The sequence below is a fragment of the Trachypithecus francoisi genome, unplaced genomic scaffold (genome assembly GCF_009764315.1).
Source record: "Trachypithecus francoisi isolate TF-2019V2 unplaced genomic scaffold, Tfra_2.0 Lachesis_group13, whole genome shotgun sequence".
Classification (NCBI taxonomy): domain Eukaryota; kingdom Metazoa; phylum Chordata; class Mammalia; order Primates; family Cercopithecidae; genus Trachypithecus; species Trachypithecus francoisi.
This window is the reverse complement of record NW_022681458.1, coordinates 100,369,759-100,387,545: the sequence shown is the minus strand read 5'-3', so window position 1 is coordinate 100,387,545 and position 17,787 is coordinate 100,369,759. Positions and strand designations below refer to the sequence as shown.

At 37.2% G+C, this 17,787-nt stretch overlaps 1 protein-coding gene across 11 annotated transcripts in view; it reads left to right on the top strand.

The window, feature by feature from the left end:
• Nucleotides 1-17,787, top strand: part of KYNU (kynureninase) — a 163,449-nt gene that overhangs the window by 12,206 nt on the left and 133,456 nt on the right. For 6 of the 11 annotated variants that reach the window (XM_033231623.1, XM_033231620.1, XM_033231621.1 and 3 more), the window contains one exon: nt 5,990-6,177. In XM_033231623.1, coding sequence (XP_033087514.1) covers nt 6,009-6,177 — 169 coding nt within the window. In that variant the 5' untranslated portion in view covers nt 5,990-6,008. Of the gene's footprint in view, nt 1-494; nt 681-5,989; nt 6,178-17,787 lie in introns of those variants that run through there. The other 5 variants (XM_033231625.1, XM_033231626.1, XR_004441791.1 and 2 more) reach the window with 5 other exon arrangements.

Below are 17,787 nucleotides of genomic sequence, written 5' to 3'. Positions count from 1 at the left end.
TTAACATTAAATATGTAAAATTTGAAAATTTGTAAAATATGTAAAAGTTGAAGTTTTTAAGAGTTTGGATTTAATTTCTTCATTTCAAAATATGAGTATGTCACTTTATTTGCAAACTAAACGTGGCATAACATTATGGCTTGTGAACACTAATTGTCTTAGCCGCTGGGGTGAGTGCAGAATTAAGCAGCAATTAGTATGAGTGAATAAATTGCATCCTTAGAGTGAGTGCACTGTGCTATCCTGGGAACTAAAGACTGTATTTGAGTCTATGCGAAGTTATGCACAGTGGTGGAGTAGGGCAGGGTGCAGTCATTTGGAAGACTATGCCCATGAAGTACCTCAAGGTACCCCAGACGTGACAGGCCCAGGAGCGGAACCAGACACTTTAACTTTTGCCTGGCTGAAACTGGACTGGGAAGGATGGATTAAAAAGGGTAAATCAATTCATACATAACTTGTGGTCCTTTGCGGCTTGAGTGTAGGACTGAAAAAAGAAGCCAAAGAAAAAGGGAATGAGCTGAAGAAATACACACACATATACACACACACATCAGGAAGCAACATGCAAGGAAAAATCAAGTGAGAGGTTCAAGGCTCCGATGAGGAATTGTGCTCTGTGCGTTCCATTCATGGGCTTTACCGAAGGCCAGCACAATGGACTCAGCATCTCAGGCATGGTTAAGTACCCTACTGTGCACTCTGCTATCCTTTTAGTCCATTGTTGTTTCTACTCTGTCTGTGCCAGGGTTTCGTCTTGATATGGAGGAAAAGGATTCTGATGCCTCAGGATTATTACAAGGATTAAATAAGATACAGATAGAATGACGCTAATGAGTATCATTTTTAAAATAAGGAAAGTTGAAATTTATTCAGAATCTGTTGGTAACAAACTAATCTCTTTAAGTAACCCCACTTAGAGTTTAAAGTCACCTCCAAGGAACTCAAAGGGCTGACCTCCCAAAGAAAGTCTCAAATATAAGGCAAACTCTCTCGATTCTGAATTTCATTAGAAATATTTGTCTAAGTCTTTCTCATATGGTCAGAATGAGAGAGGGTGTCCTCCTAGTAATATGTCATTATGCCAAATAATTCATCAACCAATTGTTTACTCTCTCGAACTGCCACTTTGGCAGCAGGGGTACTCTGTCTAAATGAGGTGTCTATAAAGATGAATTAAACATGATTCAGGCCCCAAGGTGCAGTTCAGTTCAATAGGATAGAACAGCAACTCAGTCCAGCTACCATAAGTAACATGTTTGTAGTAAGACTAATTTGATAGTAAGGAAGAAAAACATCTCATGGAATTTTAGGAATAGCCAAGAAGATGGATCCCCTAGAGCCTTGCACATAGCATGTTGCATGAAGGATTCAGTGATTCTCAAGATGGGCTTGTCCTGTCACCTTTTCAGGAGACATAGCTGCTCAATCCCTGGCCATTGTGTAACTAAGTGACTCTTACTTGCTGCTCGAATCACTTCATGCTTTTCATGCTTTAACAATCAGTGGTTCTGTTTTACTTTGAAAAATGAGTCATTCCATGACAGTATTCCTCCTAGACCCTAGCATTTCATAGCTTCTATCTATGATTATTTTAAATTCCAGCTCCTGTACCTAACTGAATGAATAAGCACATCCCGCAGCTCAGATTCCTGAAAGAATTTGATTATATGCTCAGCTAAACATCACCACTGTTTGGTTAGATCTTTTACAGCAAATAATTCACAGATTTTTGGTGAAACTATATTGTCTTTAGTGGGTAAGTGTCCAACAGAGATCTAATAAACTATGACCAGGCAATTGATAACGCCAAGTGGTAGAGACACAGTGATGTCTCTTCAAAATGCAGGTTCCTTCATCAGAAATCTATAGGTGGGGAGCCATTTAGAATCAAGTTTTAGGCATAGTAAATGTTTTTTATCTTTCCTAACCATACATATGTCCAAATAAATATAGTACCTGGTAGAATGTATTATTGTCTTTTTTTTTTCGGGGGGGGTTGTAGTATTTCATACTAGTTTATTTAGGGGTTCCATTTTCACTCCTCAATAGATTTGATGTATTTCTCATATGCTTCGAATGCATTATTCTCATAAGTAAAGTACATAAGTGTGCTCTTGTTATTGGTGTTCAGAGGAAGACAGGCTACTTTTGCCTGAGACATCGTAAGAGGCCTCTTGAAAAAAGCATTAGAGCTAGGTCTTTGAAGGTTGGCTAGAATCCAAACAAGTTGAAGGGGAGCAAAACGTTTTAGGCAAAGGAAATGGCATGAGAAAAATCACAGAAATAGAAAATTTCATGTGGAGGACAAATAATACTTATGGTCAGATATTGAAAGCACCATCTATCGATGCTAAAATCCTACACTTTTGTACAGAACCATGGATTGAAACAGTTAGGAGTCACGACTGATATCAAAGTAAAAAACATGCAATGGTGAAGCTTGGTATCTTTGTCTAGGAATATAAAGAATGGCTTATCAGTGGAGACCATGACAATTGAGAAAAGAAGAAGCCCAAAAAGTATAAGAATGAAAATAGAGAGTGCAAGAATAATGTCTGTTTTACTGGCATTATGTAACACTCAGATACGCACCTCTTTATTACCAAACACTGTGTATGTTAGTTAAGGTAAAAGAGGAAGGGAGGCAGAAGAATGGAGATTGAATTGAATTCTAGAGCTTCAGTTCTGTGTTAGTTTTGGCCCCCAGGGATTCTAGGCATTAAGTACAGTCTGAATTGAAAAATATTAAACATATCTTGTGATCCAATATTCTCCTAAGTTATAGACTCAAATATCCAATGACCAGCTTGACATTTCTACCTGCATGTTCAATACTTATTTGAAACTTAATATATCCTAAATAGAATTTTTTTAAAAAAACAGCCATGATCTATTGCCCAGGATGGAGTGCAGTGGTGCAATTAGCTCAGTGCAACCTCAAACTCCTTGTCTCCTACCTCATCCTCCTCAGTAGCTAGGACCACAGGTGCGTGCCAGTGCCAGCACATCTGGCTTTGTGTGTGTGTGTGTGTGTGTGTGTGTAGCAATGAGGTCTTGCTACATTTCCCAGGCTGGTCTCACTCTCATGGCTTCAAGCAATCCCCTGCCTTGGCCTTCCAGTGCTGGTGTACCAGGCATGAACCACCAAAACCAGTCCACTAAACTGAATTCCAATTTCCCTCCTCAAAATGTTTCTTCCTCAGGTATTTTTATTTCATCATATTTCACATATTTACCCATACCCCAAAGCTAAAAGAAAGTTTCTTTCCTGTCCTCACTAGAAATCATCTATCCACCAGTCCTATCTACTTTTTCTCCAAAATATATCATAAATCCACACTCTTCCCTCTACCTTTGCCCTCATCACCAAATTTAATTCACCGCCGTTTATCTCCTGAACTACTGTGTAACCTTAATTGGTCTACCTTTTCAACTCTTTTTTTAAATTTTTTTTTAAATTATACTTTAAGTTCTAGGGTACATGTGCACAACATGCAGGTTTGTTACATATGTATACGTGTGCCGTGTTGGTTTGCTGCACCCATTAACTCGTCATTACATTAGGTATACCTCCTAATGCTCTCCCTCCCCCATCCCCTCACCCCACGACAGGCCCCGGTGTGTGATGTTCTCCACCCTGTGTCCAAGTGTTCTCATTGTTCAATTCCCACCTATGAATAAGAACATGCAGTGTTTGGTTTTCTGTCCTTGCAATAGTTTTCTCAGAATGATGGTTTCCAGCTTCATCCATGTCACTACAAAGGGCATGAACTCATCCTTTTTTATGGTTGCATAGTATTCCATGGTGTATATGTGCCACATTTTCTTAATCCAGTCTATCATTGATGGACATTTGGGTTGGTTCCAGGTCTTTGCTATTGTGAATAGTGCTGCAATAAACATACATGTGCATGTGTCTTTATAGTAGAATGATTTATAATCCTTTGGGTATATACCCAGTAATGGGATGGCTGGGTCAAATGGTATTTCTGGTTCTAGATCCTTGAAGAATCACCACACTGTCTTCCACAATGGTTGAATTAGTTTACACTCCCACCAACAGTGTAAAAGCATTCCTGTTTCTCCACATCCTCTCCAGCAGCTGTTGTTTCCTGACTTTTTAATGATTGCGATTCCAACTGGTGTGAGATGGTATCTCATTGTTTTAATAACTCATTATGGAGCAAAGTGATTATTATTTAATGTAAAATTATATCACATTACTTTTCTCCTCAAAACTCCCCAATGGTTTCCCATTAAACTTATAAAATTTCAAATTTCTTTCTGGCTCCCAAATTTCTTGGTGACTACCTTCTGCCTTTGCTTTTTGCATTTCACAGTTTCTCATTCCTCCTTCCCTCTTTTTCCCTCCTTAATGCGTTTAGTTGAACAAGCCAAGCCCATTTCCACCCCAGGACCTTTGCACTTGTTGCCAGCTTCCTCCAGGTCCAGGTCTTCACATGATGTAGAAATGCTCATCTATCACTTTCTCAGAAGGATAAACAAGACCCTTTAAGGTAGCTCTTCCACACTCCAGTGACTCTGTCCCATTACTCTGCTGTTTCCTCATAGCTCTTAAATCTGAAACTACATTGTTTTTCTATTCTTCTGCTAAAATTAAACTGTATAAGGGTTGGCACTTATGCACTCTCTCATACAATGCTGTCCTGCCAGTGCTGGGAGCCACATAATAGGTACCAAATAAATATTGGTTGAAAGAGTAAATAAATGCATAAATTAAATGAAATCAGCAAAACTATATGTAAATCTAGCCCAAAGAAATTTTATGTCCTGCAATATCATTTTGTTCAATTTCAAAAAACCAAACTTAGGAGAAATATAAACAAACAAACAAGCTTGGGTGAAGTTTAAAACATATGTGATTAAATCTCCATTGTCATTTATCCTTTTCCAGAAAGTGAGAAATGTCACATGATGATTAAACAGAATACAATGTGGTTTCAAGAAACATCAAACAGTCCTGTTTGTTCTAAGATAATACATATGGTGTTGAAAAAGAAAAAACTTATAATTATTAACAGCAACAGGTGGATGAATCTCTTTGGTATTCATATGAACAAAATACTAACATTTTAAGTAAAGTTACATTTTCCATGAATATGATTTTCACTCACAAAACAGGATTTTATTCAGGTTCAATATGTCCATAGTTTTAAAACCACGATCCAAGAACAACTGGGGGTGGAACAGTGGAACTGGGATCTGGAGAAGGACAAGCTAAGTGGGATGTTGCTTTTCTACACTTTGACAAAGATCATCCTTACCATTATCTCCTCATAAGATACCTAGAGGAAAAGGTGATGACGTTATATATATTTGGAAGCCACAAGTGTGGTACATGTTTCTAGATAAGAAGAATGGAATGAGCTAACATTTACTGGGAACTTACTCTGTCCTGAGCACTATTATCTAATTTAGTCGTTTCATTATCTCCAAGTTACTATTATTTTGTTTCTCTTTTCTTTTTTTTTTTTTTTTGTTTTTGGTTTGTTTTTTGAGATAGAGTCTTGCTCTGTTACCCAGGCTGGCATGCGGTAGTACAATCCCAGTTCACTGCAACCTCTGCCTCCTGGGTTCAATCGATTCTCCTGCCTCAGCCTCCCAAGTAGCTGGGATTACAGGTGCCTGCCACCAAGCCCAGCTAATTTTTGTATTTTTTTAGTAGAGACAAGGTTTCACCATGTTGACCAGACTGGTCTCAAATTCCTGACCTCAAGTGATCCGCCCACCTCAGCCTCCCAAAGTGCTGGGATTACAGGCGTGAGCCACCACACCAGACCTATTTCCTTCTTTTTATATATGAGAAAAACTCATTCATGGGGTTTAACGCTGGTTGGTTAAGTATATTATTCCTGAGGTTGGGAAAAGGGGAGTCTTAGTGAAAACAAAAGGTGTATTACCTAAAGGGCTCATTTTCTGCAGGAAAATTATGGTGGCTAGATTATGTTTTATTATTCTCTTTCAGTTTTAGAGAACAACTTGTAATGGAGCCTTCACCTCTTGAGCTGCCAGCTGACACAGTGCAGCGCATTGCGACTGAACTCAAATGCCACCCAACGGATGAGAGGGTCGCTCTCCACCTAGATGAGGTAGATAAACTGCGGCACTTCAGGGAGTGCTTTTATATTCCCAAAATACAGGATCTGCCTCCAGGTAAGAATGCTGGGAAGGTTTTTAAATTTTATTTATTTATTTATTTTTGCTACTGCGTGTGTTTATTATAATCTTTGAAAATCATTGTGCTATTACATAATAGAGCCATCGCAATTATGTTTGAAAAGCAGAAGGTCCCTGGTGCTCTCAATCAACCTGTCAGCCTACCTAAGCCTCAGATTATCTGTTTTCTCCCCTCCTCTGAATAAAATACATACAGGGTACTTATACTGTCAACTACTTCTCTGAACAATCGAGTGACTGATTGAAAATTATAGGCAGATACATTTACTTGTTCTCTAAGCACTTGGGATTCAAAGCAATTATTTTAGAATGCAATGTTAGAATAGCTCTTATATTCTGGCACTTAGTTTATAATAATGTGATGTTTGTCTTAGAGAAAATATTATTTTGTGACCTGGATATATCAGGAGGGATGTTATTTGAATAGCCGTCTTTGCCTGTTGTAAAGATGGTGAGTGTTAGAGTTACCAAGAAAAGAAACAATGAATGCCCAACAAATGCATACTGCATTTTAAAATAATGTAGTAATCTGACTCCGCTCTGGGTTTGAGAAAGTCGTTTACAAAAATAAAACATAGGTAGCAAATGTATAACAATAAAAAATGATTCATCATATTTAACTTTACTCCATTTTACATTAATAATAAAGGTTCCCAGGTTGAATGGAATTAGTCTACCAAACTGGGTTTCACATCCTTTATAATAGTCTGATTCCATTTGTATTCAGATTAAATAAGGTACAATTTTGGATACAGTACTCAGGATCCATGAAGATCAGCTAATAAAATTTTAGGATGTCTGGTTTGTATAACACTAATATATACCATGTAACAAATGTTAAAACACCTATTTGTCTTCAGCTATGTACCCAGCAACCTATAGAACTCTGGAAGAATGAAAGAAGAGAAATACCTGTATCCTACTTAAAATTGTGTAGTATCAACTGAGGGAGACATGGATGGAAATGACAGCTAGAAGAGACCCAATAAAATGAGGCTATAAGTGAAGTGACCTGAGACCACAGAAGAAAAATCATCTAGGTCATTCTAGAATCTAAAATTAAAAGGACATTTTGATTTGAATCATAAGGGATAAAATACTGCTAATGAGTGAATTGTGAGGAAATCAAACTTAGGAAAGGAATCCTCAGGGAAATGGGAGATAGAGGGCTTGGTATCATGTGCATCACACAATGTGGAAACCTTTAGAAATAGCGAGGACCCACGTGAGACAGGTCAGCTCTGGTTGATGATGGCCCTGCCCTGATGTGCTCTCTGGCCTACAGGACTCCTGTACTGAGTCAGAACCCAGTTTAAAAATAGCATTGTACAGTGTGGCGCGGTGGCTCACGCCTGTAATCCTAGCACTTTGGGAGGCCGAGGCGGGCGGATCACGAGGTCAGGAAATCAAGATCATCTTGGCTAACATAATGAAACCCCGTCTCTACTAAAAATGCAAAAAATTAGCCGGGCGAGGTGGCGGGCGTCTGCAGTCCCAGCTACTCAGGAGGCTGAGGCGGGAGAATGGCGTGAACTCGCGAGGCGGAGCTTGCAGTGAGCCGAGATCGCCCACTACACTCCAGCCTGGGCGACAGAGGGAGACTCCGTCTCAACGACAACAACAAAATAGCATTGTACCTCACTAATCACCGGGAAAATGCACATCAAAACCACAGTGAGAGATCACCTCACACCCTTTTCTATGACTACTATTAAAAAGTGCAGGGTATAAATATTGGCTAGGATATAGAGTGATTAGAGCCCTTGTGCACTGTTAGTGGGAAGGTAAAATGGTGCAGCCCCTGTAGGAAAGAGTATGGCAGTTTCCTCAAAAACCGAAGAATAGAATTACCATATGATCCAGCGATCTCACTTCAGGATATATTGCCAAAAGAATTAAAAGCAAGATCCCCAAAAGACATTAGTACACTCGTGTTCATAATAGCATTATTCGTAATAGCCAAAAGGTGGAATTAACCCATATGTCCATCAGTGCATGAAAAGACAAGCAAAACATATATACATATGATGGAACCTTATTAACTTTTAAAAAGAACCGTGCTACGTGATTCACATGAATGAACTAGGAGAACATAATGCCAAGTGAAACAATCCAGATGCAAAAAGAAAAATACTGTATAATTCCAATTTTACCAAGTATCTAGGTTGGTCAAATTCATAAAAACCGAAAGTAGAATGGTAGCTGTCAGGAGCTTGGAGAGGGAGAAATGGTGAATTACTGTTTAATGGGTATAAAATTTCAATTTTGCAAGGTAGAAAAATTCTGGAGATTGGTTGCACAACAATGTGAATGTACTTACTGAATTGTACACTTAAAATTGTTAAGAGAATAAATTGTAGGTGCATTTTAGCACAGCATTTTAAATATTTATCAAAATAAAAATGTTTCCCCCTTAGAAAAAAGCAGCGTTCTACATATAGTCACTTCTAGTATACTTAAAAGTTGACTTAGTATCCTAATTATAGGTATAATATTGATTTTGACTAGTTATCCAATAGAAAGTATCTCTGAAGAATTACAACCTTGGATAAGTCATTGCTGATTCTTAAAGAGAAGAGATAGAAATTGGTTTAATAAAGAATTTAAATAATTTGCTTGTTTAAAAAATATAGTTTTGCTGGACACAGTGGCTCACATCTGTAATCCCAGCACTCAGGGAGGCTAAGGCTGGAGGATCACTCGTGTCTAGAAGTTTGATACCAGCCTGGGCAACATGACAAAACCCCATCTCTACAAATACTACAAAAATTAATTAGGCGTGATGCCCTATGTGCCTTTACTGCCAGTTACTCTGGAGGCTGAAGTGGGGGGATTACCTGAGCCCAGTAGTTCAAGGCTGCAGTGAGCCGTGATCACACCATTGAACTCCAGTCTGGGTGACAGAGCAAGACTCTGTCTCTAAATAACAATAATTATTCTAATAATTTTGAATGGTGTAAAACGTTATTAACCCCAGGTGTTCTTCTACATCAGTGATTGTCAAAATGTGGTCCCTTGACCAAAAGCATGATGTTCACTAGAGATCTTCTTAAAAATACAAGTTCTCGGGTCCTAACTCAGAATTACTAAATCAGAGATTGTGAAGGTGAGGCTCAGCCTTCTATTCTAGATCAGCTAGGATGAGATGTTATCCTAGAGTTGGGTCAGTTAATTCTTCTTCTTGCTATTCTCACTCCAGTTGCACCTTAGTATCTAAGGATTCATGTATTCAGCAAATATTTATTGGTCATCTACCCTACTCAAGACACTTCTCTCAGAATGGTTCAGAGAACCAAAGAGCAAAACTGTCACATACATACTTGAACGTGTATCTAGTATGACAATAGATAATAAATAAAGAAACAACTTAATTATGCTCTACCATCAGGTAGCACCCAAATGATAATTAGGACTGTGAAGATGAGGGTGTGATCTTACCCAAGGAAGTACTGGTGAGGTGCCATCTGAACAAAGATGACAGTGCAGTGAGGAAGTGAGCCTCATGGAGCACAGGTGAAGCTGAGCCTGGTCGTGATCCAAGTTTATGCTGGACAGAGGTACCAACTCAGGAGCACATGATGTAGGGGCAAAAAGATAATCCATTTTTCATAACCATCACAAGGGGCATGGCTGATGTTTCTACAGCAAAGACAGCTTAGCAAGAGAAAAACCCAGGGAAAACTTATGATTTTATGCTAAGTCGAATGAAAGAAATGAATACATGTGACTAAATAGAATTGGAATAAAATATAATCTAACCGTAATCAATGGAAAGTGGTGGGGATACTCAACAAGGCCTTTATTTTTGGATTCTTCTTGCTCCCTGTATGTAGCATTTCTTCCCTCCACATATAGGGCAGGGCACCTGTCATATGAAAGTCTATCAGGGAGAAGGGAAAAGGTCAGTGAGTGAGTGTTCTAGGTTTCAAGGTTTGATGTAGGAGAGGATTTCAGTTTCTTTGACTCACCTGGCTGCAGGTCACAGGGCAGGGGATTAGAGAAGATCAGAAGGACCTTGTTTCTGAGGCCCTCTCAATCTCCTTCAGTTCAAAGTACTCAGCATTCCAAGGCACCATATTTTAGAATATTATGTTCTGACCCCCAATGGTGTTGAAATTTCCTTCTTTTTTGTTTTGACAAGATGTGAATTCATAAGGAAACCAGTGTTTCCTATCTTATTAAAACCTTCCAAGAGCATCTAAAAATGATAAAGCATGTCAGATTGTTTTTGGAGACTAGCATAACACCAAGAAAAAAATCTTTCTTTAGCAGTTCTGAACAATGAAAAACAAAGAACAGAAATACACAAGTTTTGAGCAAATGAAAGGATCACAACTCCCAATATGAGATTTTTTTTTAAATCTTGAAGAAAGGCTACAGGCATAGCCTGTACTTTTTTGATATTTTTCTATTATATATTATGTTTTCTCTGGGTTTCTAATATAAATTTTATTAAAATAAGTATTTTCTTTTTCTATTCTTAGATGATGCCTGAGATGTTATCAGAGAAAGGGGTCAAAAATATTTTTAATCAGCTTTTGTACTTCTGTTCAACATTGTCCGAAAGAGCACAGCTGAAAAATAAACAAGCAAAAGAAAGGAGGAAGAGAGAGAGAAGGAAAGAAAAGAAAGAAGGAAAGAAAGAAAGGAAGAGATAAGAAATCAATAAAAAGAAAAGGAAGAGAAATGCAAGGCATACATGTGGAAAGATATCTTTCTAAAATTTTTTAAACCATAAATATTTCTGTTTGAAACATCCTTATATCTAAATTTCTGAAAGCATACTGGATAGCCCCATAAGATATATGGCTTTTGCACAGACACAAGACAAAAACAGTCTTTTTCAGAATGTCAAACTGCCATCCCAGAAACAAGTTGTGCAAATTTACATTTCCTCCAACGGTAAAGACAATTGCCTCACTGACTTTGGGGATTAGTAGGATTGTTTTTATATCTGTTTTTTGGGGACAGGGTCTGGCTCTGTCACCCAGGCTGGAGTGCAGGGGCGTGATCTCAGCTCACCGCAGCCTTGACCTCCCAAGCTGAAGTAATCCTCCCACCTTAGCCCCTGGAGTAGCTGGGACTACAGGTGCGTGCCACCATGCCCAGCTAAATTTTGTATTATTTGTCAAGGTGAGGTTTTGCCATGTTGGCCAGGCTGGTCTCAAACTCCTGGACTGAAGTAGTCCTCCTGCCTCAGCCTCCCAATGTGCTGGGATTACAGATATAAGCCACCATGCCAGGCAGGATTAGCAGTTTTAAGAATCTTTGCTCATTAGATAATAAAAAAAATTATTCCATTCTTCTTTGAATTTGTAGTTCTTAGACAACCATTGGAGATTGTTTTCATAAACTCTTTGGCCATTGCTTTCCTTTTGTCTTAAGTTGTTCTTAATGTATAAATTTAATTTTAAACTAAATAAATATAAGTGGCAACTTTTTATTCTTTTTTATCTTAAGGATATAAACTCCTTCTTTCATGTATCTTAGGGATTTTAAGTGAAAATGTCCAGTCAATATAGTTGGCTAAAAGCAGAACTAGAAATGGGTTCCAAATATTGTGACTGCTAGCCCATGTATCTTGACTCAGTCCTGCTTTTGCTTTTTTAAAATTACTCAATTGAAGTGTAATTTATGGACCATAAAATTCACCCATTTTAAGTATACAATTTAATAATTTTTAGTAATTGCCTATGATTACACTACCATTATAATCCAATTTTAGAACATTTCTTCATTCCACTTTTTTATCTCTAGCCTAGGCAAACAGTAATCTACTGAAATTGCCATTATTTTGATCTATATAGAAGATTAGTAATTCAAAATTTTTTTTTACTATTAAACTATATTTGGAGAAAAAAAAAATGGTGTTCCTTTCACTATTCTTTTCATAGTCAAATAATCCTCTCCTTCAATGTTACCACACATCCAGAAGAGAGATCGGTAAATTGACACCCAACTTTAGTAGACTTTAGTAAGTAGTTATAAAATTTAAAGTTATCCAAACAAGATCTTCTATTAGTTTGCCCATGTAATTATTTGGACTCGGATAAAATTGGCATGGCAAAATAGTCATGCTTATGTTTGTCTCCAGGGCTTCCATATAACATAATAGCCTCTTAAACTCAACTGCTTTTAGGCTTAGAAGGTTATGACAGGTATGAGGTATCAGTGCATGAAATATAGGAAAGCATACTTTTCTCTATAAACTAGAATCCTTTATTCAACAACAGATAAAGATATGTTAAATAAAAGATTTTATCCAGCTATAAAAGGACATGTATTTATAACTGTAATTTTGATAATCTGATAAATCTCTAACTTTCATAAAAAGAAATTAAGAATATTTCTTAGTTAAATTTTGTAGACATTGCAACTTTTTGTTTGTTTGTTTGTTTTTTTAGTTCGGGTCTCACTCTGTCACCCGGGCTGGAGTATAGTGGTGCAATTTTGACTCAGAGCAATGTCCACCCCTCTGAACTCAAAGAATCCTCCCTCCTCAGCCCCCCAATTAGGTGGGACTACAGATTCACGCCACTACATCCGGCTAAGTTTTTGTATTTTTTGGTAGAGACAGGGTTTCACCATGTTGCCCAGGCTGGTCTCAGACTCCTGAACTCAAGTGATCTGCCCATCTCAGACTCCAAAGTGTTGGGATTACAGGCGTCAGCCATCACGCCTGGCCAATATTGGGAGCTTTTCATGTTACTTAAATTCTGCATTTAGTGTACATATTTGTAATCTTGTCATTTCATTTGCATTGGACTGCCTGCTCCCCGAGGGCAGGAACTGTCTTCTTTCTCTGTGAATGTGTGGGAGTCACCTAGGCAGACCTTAGAGTGGAGTGAGGTCCAATCATAAAGAGGGAACAGCATTTTGCAAACACACAAGAGAAAGCATAGTTGCTTTGATCCCTAAGAATGGTTTTACATGATCAAAGAATGTCATGTAAAAATCCGGGTATTGGTAAATAGTAAATAATAAGGTTTGGAATAGGGAATATAGGGCACTAGGATGATTGGCATCATAGGGTGAATAGTAAATGAGTGTGTGTGGGTACCTAACAGTAAGTCTGAATAAGTAAATGTAATAGAAGTGGAGGTAAAGGAAAATAGTCGATAAATACATGAAATACTCATTAAATAAACCTGATTTAGTAGTAGGAGAGGGATAGCATGGGCCATACTTTCTGTTTTAGGTGAATAGTGGTGATATTCACTGATACAATTAACTTGTTTTGGAAACTATTCATTTAAAGAGAAACTAGTCTTTTATTTGTTTGTTTATCTCTTATTGCCCTGTCACCCGTGGCCTTGACCTCTGAGTCCAAGAAGGTGGCAGCTGTTACAAGCAGTGAGAAGCAGGCAGGGACAAAGAAGAAAAGACAAATAATGTGTGTGAACTCTCCCTTGAGAAAGGTTTCAGAGGTTGCCTCATGACGTGTTCACCTAAGCCCCCTGGGCCAGTGTTTGGTCATGGCCCTGCCTATCTACAAAGAAGACTGAGTCTAAAACACAATTTTTGTTCTTGGTGGCCACATGCAAAGCTAGCAATTCTATTTCTGTAAAGGAAAAATGAAATGCATTTAGGATACAACTAGCAGTTGAGTTTAGTTAGAAGGTAGAAATTTGACAGTTGTCAGCATTTAGGTAATAGTTGAAACTGTGGATATTGATGATGTTATCTGGGCATCATATCTAAGTGAGAAGAAGGTAGTAGAAACAAAATTCTAAGCATTGTCAAAGAGAACTCTAGAAAGAGCCAGAGACACAGAAGAACAAGGAAAGTGTTGTGTTCTAAAACCAAGGGAAGAGACATATTCAAAGAAATCAGAGGGCTTGCCATCATCAGCTGTCACAGAGACTGTATAAGCCTTTCATTTAACCTTTCATCATTGCTAAATGAAAGGAGAGCTTTATTAAATTGTCTTAACTTTAACAGCTACACACAAAAAGAATCTTCACTCACTACCTTCTGAATAATAGTAAAGAGAATATACCTTTTTATTTAGTAAAATGCAGAAATAATACAGCTCTACAAATTTTACAACATGAGCACCTCTGTGTCACAAGATCCTACATCAAGAAACATAACATTGCCAGCACTTGGGAAAACTGCTTCGTACCCGCTTTCAGGAACTCCTTCTTTAGGGTTAACCAGTTTTTATGTAGCCAGTATTTGAGTATCAACTTCTGAAGTTTTACCTAAAATTCACTCCAAGTTCTTTTTTATTCAATGACGCAAACCTGTGGATCTGGTCTAACATAGGTGAATGCCACAACTTAAACATATATTTAAGAAAATATGTTTAATAGAAAATAGGTTTAAAATCAAAATAGTATGTTTCTCTATAGAGAGATGGAAGATAAATATTTTCTTTTTTAAACTAATGCCATAGTTCAATTATTTAAGGCAGACAGCCAAAACTTGTTTTTTGTCCAAGAGTATGACTCACGCCTGTAACCCAGCACTCTTTGGAAGGCTGAGGCAGGAGGATCGCTTGAGTCTAGGAATTCAACACAAACCTGGGCAACATAGTGACATCAGATCACTACACACCTTTTTCTGTTCATACTTCTATTTAACAAGTGCTGCTGGACCATGATGTTCCCAGCATTTTATTTTTTAAATTTCATCCTAAGATCTGCTCTTATCCCCCATTAAGAATGATTGATAGAATGATGTCTTTCCTAATGACAGAAGTATGAAATAACTTGTTCATCAGGAGAGTTTATGATTGATATTATTAATATTTAAATTCACATTTCATAAATTGGAATATTTTGTTATACAGTCTGAGTTTTATCACATGTATAGAATTACATAAACACACCTTCTCCCAGTATATAGAACAATTTCATAGCCCCCAAAAGACTCCTTTATGGTAGCACTTTGTAACCAATCTCTCCACTATACCTCTAATCCCTGACAACCACTAATCTATTTTATATCCCTATTGTCTTTTCCAGAATATCATATGAAGAAATTATATACTGTATTCAGTCTTTGGAGACTGGTTTCCTTTACTTAAGGAAATGCCTTTGAGATTAAGCAAAGTTATGTCAATGAAGTGTTTCTTTTTATTGCTGAATAGTTTTCTACTCTAAGAATGGACTACAATAGTTTATTCATTTGTCCACTGAAGGACATTTGATTTGTGTCCAATTTTGATGATTATGAATAGCCACTATTAATATTCATGTACAGGATTTTGTGTGAATGTAAATTTTTTATCTAAAATTTTTTTAAGATCAGATAGTAAATATTTCACTCTTGACAGGTCTCATGTATTCTTTTTTTTTTTTTTATTTTTAGAAAAGGTCTTGCCCTGTCACCCAGGCTGGAGTGCAGTGGCATAATCACAGCTCACTGCAGCCTTGATCTCGCTGGTCAAGCAATTCTTCCATCTTAGCCTCCTGAGTAGCCAGGGCTACAAGGGTGTACCACCACACCAAGCTAATTTTTTTAACTTTTTGTAGAGATGAGGTCTCACTGTGTTGCCTAGGCTAATCTTGAACAAAGCTCCAGCAGTCCTTATTCCTTGGCCTTCCAAAGTGCTAGGATTACAGGTGTGAGCTACTGTACCTTGCCAGGCCTCATATATTCTTTCTCCTTTTTTTTTTTTTCTTTTGTCTTTTCCTAGTTTTTCTTCTTCCATTTATAAATGTAAAAATATTCTTAGCTTTCAGACCATACAAAAACAGGTCATGGGCTTGATTTGGAACTCAAACTGCAGTTTGTCAAGTCCACTTTTAGAATGCTGTAAGTTGATTGCTGGATCATATTATAGGTCTATTTTTAACTTTATAAGAAACTGGCAAACTTTTTCAGAGTGGCTGTACCGTTTTGCATTTTTGCATTGCCCTCAGTAATGTGTGGGAATGTCTATTGTTCCCCATATTCACCCTCAGTTGGTATTCCTAGGTTTTTTGTTGTTTTGTTTTTTAGTCACATATGTTTGTATAAGTATCTTATTTTGGTATTTATATGCATTTTCCTAATGGCTAATGAACTTAAGCATTAAGCATTTCAGAAGCTTATGTACCATCCATACTCTAGAGAAATGTCAGCTCAAATATTTTGGCCACTTTTTTTAAATTGGATTTTTTAATTGTTGAGTTGTGTTTTTGGGGGATTATGGAACCTTTTTTTTTTTTTTTTTTTTTTTGTAAGAGCCAGAGTCTTGTTTCATTACCCAGGCTGTAGTGAAGTGGTACAATCATAGCACACTGCAACCTTGACCTTCTTGGGCTCAAGCAAATCTGCTAATTTGAAGAGACAGGGTTTTGCTTTGTTACCCAGGCTGGTCTTGAACTCCTGGCTTTAATTTATCCTCCCACTTTGACCTCCCAAGTTGCTAAGATAACAGGCGTGAGTCATGTTTTCAGTTTTAAGAGTTCTTTATACATTTCAGTGTACAGGTTGTTTGTTAAATAAATGATATGAAAATATTTTCTCACAGTCTGTAGCTCTCTTTTTATTCTCTTGTTAGCATCTATTGCAGAACGAAAGATTTTAACTTTGGGGAAGCTCAATATATTTATTTTTTCTTTTACGGGTTGTGCTTTAGGTACCATGTCTAAAAGCTCCTCACCTCACCATCAGTCTTAAAGACTTCTTTGGCCCATAATTTATTTACAAGTGTGTTGTTTCATTTCCAAGTATTTGAACATTTCTCAGTTTTCTTTTTATTATTGATTGGTAGTTTAATTCTACTGTGGTTAGAGAACATTTGTTAAGGTTTGTTTTTGACCCAGGACAATGGTCTGTCTTCATGACTCTCCATGTGCGTTTAAAAGAGTATTTATTCTGCTGCTGTTTGCTGGAGTGTTCTTTAAAAGCCAGTTACATTCATTTGCTTCATGGTGTTTTTCAGTTCTGGGGATTATTTGTCTGCTAATAAAATGTAGACCTAGTTCCTCAGAGGACCCTGGTCACAGATTTATGGACATAATCATAAATCCCACTTAAGCACTATTCCAAATTGCTGAAACTCAATTCAATATTGCCAGCAACAATAACAACACAACAAATAAATCACATTAGTACCACAATTATTAACATTGGGAGAGTTTTACAATTAGACAGTTGTTACCCAACAAATTCATATTAGATGCTTGTATTTTTCTTGGTAATAACAGAGATCCAAGTAATCAAGCCACAGATGAAACAAACACAGCTGAAATCTTTATGCTTTCTATTACTACTTACAATACAATCAGCAACAATTTCAGGTTCAGCAATCTGCAGAAACATTGTATGTCCTTTTCTTCTTTTTCCTTCAATTATTGGTTAAAAAAAATAAGCAACACTTAAGTTTCTCAAACAAACAGTCATAATATGTTGAAATTTTAACCTCCAATTTCTAATCAGGAGAACATTCTAATAAAACCCCTAAACTCATCTGACCTTTTAGTAGAGTATTGTCTTTACATACAGATATGGAGGAAACTATGTTAAATGTAAATTCTTTTTTCTTCTATTTATTTATTTATTTATTTGAGACAGGATGTCTCTTTGTCACCTAGGCTGGAATGCAGTGGTGCCATCAGAGCTCACTGCAGCTTCAACTTCCTGGAATCAAAC